Source organism: Octopus bimaculoides, chromosome 21 (genome assembly GCF_001194135.2).
Source record: "Octopus bimaculoides isolate UCB-OBI-ISO-001 chromosome 21, ASM119413v2, whole genome shotgun sequence".
NCBI lineage: Eukaryota > Metazoa > Mollusca > Cephalopoda > Octopoda > Octopodidae > Octopus > Octopus bimaculoides.
The window spans coordinates 37,399,629-37,405,093 of record NC_069001.1 but is presented as its reverse complement, the minus strand read 5'-3'; the positions used below and the strand labels follow the sequence as shown (position 1 = coordinate 37,405,093).

The 5,465-nt window shown below is 38.6% G+C and overlaps 1 protein-coding gene across 1 annotated transcript in view; it reads left to right on the top strand.

The window, feature by feature from the left end:
• LOC106868786 (outer dense fiber protein 2) overlaps positions 1-5,465 on the top strand; it is a 94,263-nt gene that overhangs the window by 73,326 nt on the left and 15,472 nt on the right. Inside the window, exons 6-8 of the mRNA XM_052975528.1 lie at positions 2,208-2,395; positions 3,464-3,593; positions 4,784-4,999. Of these exons, the coding sequence (XP_052831488.1) occupies positions 2,208-2,395; positions 3,464-3,593; positions 4,784-4,999 (534 nt within the window). The remainder of the gene's footprint in view (positions 1-2,207; positions 2,396-3,463; positions 3,594-4,783; positions 5,000-5,465) is intronic.

The following is a 5,465-nucleotide window of genomic DNA, read 5'->3' as shown; positions in this document are numbered from 1 at the left end:
ACGAAGGTCTTGCCTCACCACCTCAGCCCAGGTCTTCCTGGGCCTACCTCTTCCACGGGTTCCCTCAACTGTTAGGGTGTGGCACTTTTTCACGCAGCTATCCTCATCCATTCTCACCACATGTCCATACCAGCGCAATCGTCTCTCTTGCACACCACAACTGATGCTTCTAATGTTCAGCTTTTCTCTCAAGATACTTACACTCTGATGGGTATTCACATTGACATTACACATCCAACGGAGCATACTGGCTTCATTCCTTGCGAGCTTACGCATGTCCTCAGCAGTTACAGCCCATGTTTCACTGCCATGTAGCATGGCTGTTCGTACGCATGCCTATATGTATAATGTGTGTGTGTATTTATAGATGTACACATATATTTGTAAGGGAGTGGTATAGGAATTATTCTTTTTTCCCACCCGCTGGTATTTTCCTAATTCAATACGTAATGCCCCATTTATTAAGTATGTTACTGGAAGCCTACTTAAATTATTTCTCTGCCTACCTACCTTCTATTTATCTACCTGATGACTGTCTCTTTCTCTCTCTCACCACATCATTGTTTGTGGTTGCCCATTGTTAAATAGATTAACACTAACTCAACTATTTGTCTACTCCCCAGACTGACCTAATATTAAATATGAGTTGCAACTAATTTGCCTCCATTTGTCAATGTATTTAGCTAGATGTCTCATTACATAAGTATTTCTAGTTATCATCATCATCATCATCATCATCACTGTTTAAATCCCTTTTTTTTTTAATGTTTGCATTGGTCAGGTGAAATTCACTGAGGATGCATTTCTTATCACCAATCCTCACCTGTTTTCAAGTAAAGGGACTTTTTTCCCCCCAGTCCTTCAAATATGAAAAGCACAAGGGATGGACATGTTTTCTTGGCAGATTGTAAACAAATGTTGCTGTTTGTATGATGATGATGATGTTTTCCAGCAATTAGTGTGTGATGACAAGACAAGGAGAGACACTCACATGCATGCGTGCACACACACACACACACACACACACACACACACAAACATACAAATGCATACACAAAAATACACAAAATACCCACACATGCACAAACATACACAATATGCACACAAGCATACACACACAAACATGTACAAACACACACACATACACATTTGGGGATGCAGGCATGGCTGTATGGTTAAAAAGCTTGCTTCAAAACTGCCTGGTTTTAGGTTCAATTCCAGTGTGTATCACCTTAGCCAAATATCTTCCTCTGTAGTCCCAGACAAACCAGAGCCTAATGAGTGGATTTAGTAGACATGAACTGAAAACAGCCAGGGGACGCATGTGTTTGTGTGTCCCCTTCTCATAACACCACATGCCAGTTGTAAACATGCATCCCTATTATACAGGCAGTGTTGTTCATTTCCAGTCTACCACGGAAGACCTGTCTTGCTATGGGGAAACACTACCTTGTTTGGAAACAGGTGAGGGTTGGTGACAGGAAGAGCATTCCAGTTGTAGAAAATCTGCTGATCCTTGCAAGCATGGGAAAGTAGACAATAAAAGATGATGATGATGGTGATGATGATGACTAGCTTCTTTCGGTTTCTGTCTACCTAATCCACTTGTAAAGCTTGTAATAGGAGAAGGCACTTCTCACAGGTACCATGCCCAAGAAATGACAGTGAAACCATTTGGTTGAGAAGTAGACTTCTTAATCATATACCTACATATCTGCATATTTATGCTACTATCTATCTATCTATCTGTCTCCACCCGCTCTAATTTATTATTCCTTGTTAGCTAATTTAATATTTCAGCCAGTGAATTGAGAGAATTCACTGTTAGCGTGGTGAACAAAACGTTTTGTGTTTTATCTGTTCTGGTTCTTTACAATTGGATTTCAAATCCCACCAGAGTCAAATTTGTCTTTTGCCCTCCAGGTGTCATTTCTCCAAATAACTACCTGAAAATTCTCTTGATCTGAGGGCAGCATGTGATGGACAAATAAAGAAACACAGCTCTTATTGTAACACTAGAAGAGTTATCCATCATTTGGCAGGCTTCCACACAGTTTCCATCCACTCTCACTTGACTCTTCAATCTCTTCGAGCAGAGATTTAAGTGGAGATCACATGTCTGCCATGCAAATTTCTTCCCCTTAACACTAACCTTAAATTTATTAAGAGGGATTCTTCTGCTTTTGCTGTTCTGTCTGTGTGTCTAGGTGGATCTACAGAAAGCCTTGCATGATATTGAGAAAAATGGTAGCATGCTGGAGACTCGCAGGAAGATGATGGAGGAGCACACTGAGCAGCTGAAAAGCATTTGTGGTGAGCTGGATGCGTCTTCAAATGAGAACCGAGTCCTTCGACAGAACTTGAACCAACTGAAAGAGGTTGCCGAAGAGAAGAAGTAAGTGGTGGTGGTGTTGTTGTTGTTACGGTAGTGTGTATGTTTTTGAGGTGTGTAGTGATGGTGGCGTTTAACCCCAGGTCAGCCTTAACCTGACAGACCAATGAGCAAAGATGCTTCAACTGCAAAATCGTCTCTTTTATTTGGACATAATATATCTAGGACTACATTGTCTAGTTGTCTACATCAGGGGTTTTCAAACTTTTTGACTTGCGGACCCCTTTATATTTCAGGCTTTACCTTAGGGACCCCCTTATAAACGCTTATGAAATTTATACATAAATATTTGCTTAAAATAACATATTTTTACATTTATTTATTTAACAGTATTTAACAAATAGGTTTATTGTCAATTAAAATATTTCGATTAAAAAAACATATAAAATCAAATTGCCCATAAAAAGTATTTGCTGTCTACGGACCCCCTGTCTTGTCCTTGTGGACCCCCTGTGGTCCGCGGACCACAGTTTGAAAACCCCTGGTCTACATCATAGTAGTTACTGGCAGTGACTTTAGGTGTTGTTCTTTAACCTCTGGTCAGTTCTGATCCAGACAGTCCTATGTTCAAAAACGTTCCAGTTGTGGCCATCACATCTTTTATTCAGACACAGTCTACCTTGGACTACATTATCTAAAGTGCTTTTTGTTCTTGTTGTTGTTGTTTAACTCCAGGTCAGTCCTGATCCAGCAGACCTATGATCCAAGATGCTCCATCACTGACCATCTTTTCATCATTCAGACACAGTTTATCAAGGACTACATTATCTCATGTAATCCTCCTAACTCCAGCTCTTGCATGATCCAGCTGCATTGCTTTCAGCTTTACATTCTGAGTTCAAATCCCACCAAAGTTGATTTTTGCCTTTCATCCTTTTGGGGGTTGACAAAATAAGGACCAGTGAAACACTGGAGTTGATGTAATTGACTGGCCCCCACCCACTACCCCTTGAGCCCCGAGTAGAAACGATTATTTTACTATAATAATGGATTGTTTCAGAAGCCATCTCACTGATTTTATATTTTTGTTTTTTCTTCCTCTTCATCCCTTCCTCTTCATCCACTTTTCAGAGCTCAGTGTGAAAAATTATGCTCAGAGAAAGACAAATTGACACGGAAACTGATTGAAGTTGAGCTGGATGGCCAGGCTGCAGGAAAATTAGTCTCGGAGATGAATTTAGCCATTGGAAAACTGGTCGAGGTAATTTTTTATTATCATCATTATTATTACTACTATTATTATCATTATCATTATTATTATTATTATTAAGGCAGTGGGCTGGCAAAATCGTTAGCGGTATTTCGCCCATTGCTCTGTTCTGAGTTTATCCTTTCTGGGTTGATTAAATAAGTATCAGTTGAAGCGTTGGAGGTTGATGTAATCGATTCATCCTTTTCCCTGAAAATTGCTGCCCTTGTGGAAAAATTTGAAACCATCATCATCATCATCATCAGCAAGGCAGCAAGCTGGCAGAATTGTTAGCATTTCCAATGTCATCTTTGCCTTTCATCTTTTCGGGGCCAATAAAGTAAGCACCACTTATCCCCTCCCCCAAAATTGCTGGCCTTGCACAAAAATTTGAAACCATTATTATTATTATTATTACTATGGTGAGCTGGCAGAATCGTTAGCATGCTGGGCAAAATGCTTACTGGCATTTTCCTGTCCTTACGTTCTGAGTTCAAATTCAGCTGAGGTCGACTTTGACTTTCATCTTTTCAGGGTCAATAAAATAAGTACCAGTTATGCACTGGGGTCAATGTAATCAACTAGTCTCCTCCTCTAAAATTTCAGGCCTTGTGCCTTCAGTAGAAAGGATTATTATTATTATTATTATTATTATTATTATTATTATTATTATTATTATTATTATTATTATTATTATTATTATTATCCTCTTCTTTCAATTTTGTTTCCATTTCTTGCTGAATGTCTTTCCTGACACCTAGGGCAAAGAAACTCACTTTATACATTATTATTATTATTATTATTATTATTGAGTGAGAGAGCAGTGCATGCCATCAAAGTGACACTGGGGTAAAATATACGAAGCCCAGTATACAGTCTACCTTTTACTCTGAGCAAGAGGCCCTTTGTCACCAGTGGAGGTAGGAGCTCTCTGAGCTTTGCCCAGGCTAGAGCATCCACCCCTGCTACTGACTTGTCACCTAGGTTATGAAAGCTATCAACTACGTCTAGTGTTTCTCCCTGGAATGTGGCAGAAGTTGTTTTCTGCACACTTTCAGTGTTTATTGCACCTGAACATTTGCCACATACAAAAACTAACTTCCTAGTTAGCCTTCCTTTGATGTTGCTGCACCTCTTATGTGTCCATAGCTTACACTTTTCGTTTTTTTTTTTTTTTTTGATTTTGGGACAACTATTTTCAGGAAATCAAGCCAACACCAACCCAGTCCGACACAGCCTACAAGTTCTCTCGTCAGAAAGATGCCCTGCTCAACAAACTTTCGACTTTTGAATCTACTAACCAGACCCTTCAGAAGATGCTTCAGGATCGACATTCTCAAGAAATCGGGTTACAACGTGTTGCCGAACAGAACAAGTTGCTGTTCCAGAAACTACAGGCTGTTGAAAAGGAAAAAGAGGTCAATGCAGTCTTTTTTTTTATTCTGTAATCCTGTTTTACTTTTATATTTATATGACCTTCTATGTAACATAATTAATGAATATATATATACAATCGATAGGCCATTTACTACAGTAGTTGTCCTGAGATAACTACTTATGGGACAAACTTTTCTCTCTTTTCAAAATTTGAGATGTTATCTCAGGAGAAATACTGCAATATCAACAGTGTATATACATTAAGTATAATACATACATGGCTATTTTGATTTAATTTTCCATTGTGTATACTGGATATATATATATATATATATAAATAAAAAACAAACTGGAAGAGAAGATATTGAAAAGGTTGCGAATGACAATAAAAGGTTACCTGAGGAGGGTGGATTTATACAATGATATAATCTATGAAGACATCAATAAAATGCTACCAAAATAGCTGCAGTAAGTTTTAAACCCTGCTTGTGTTGTTAGATATATATA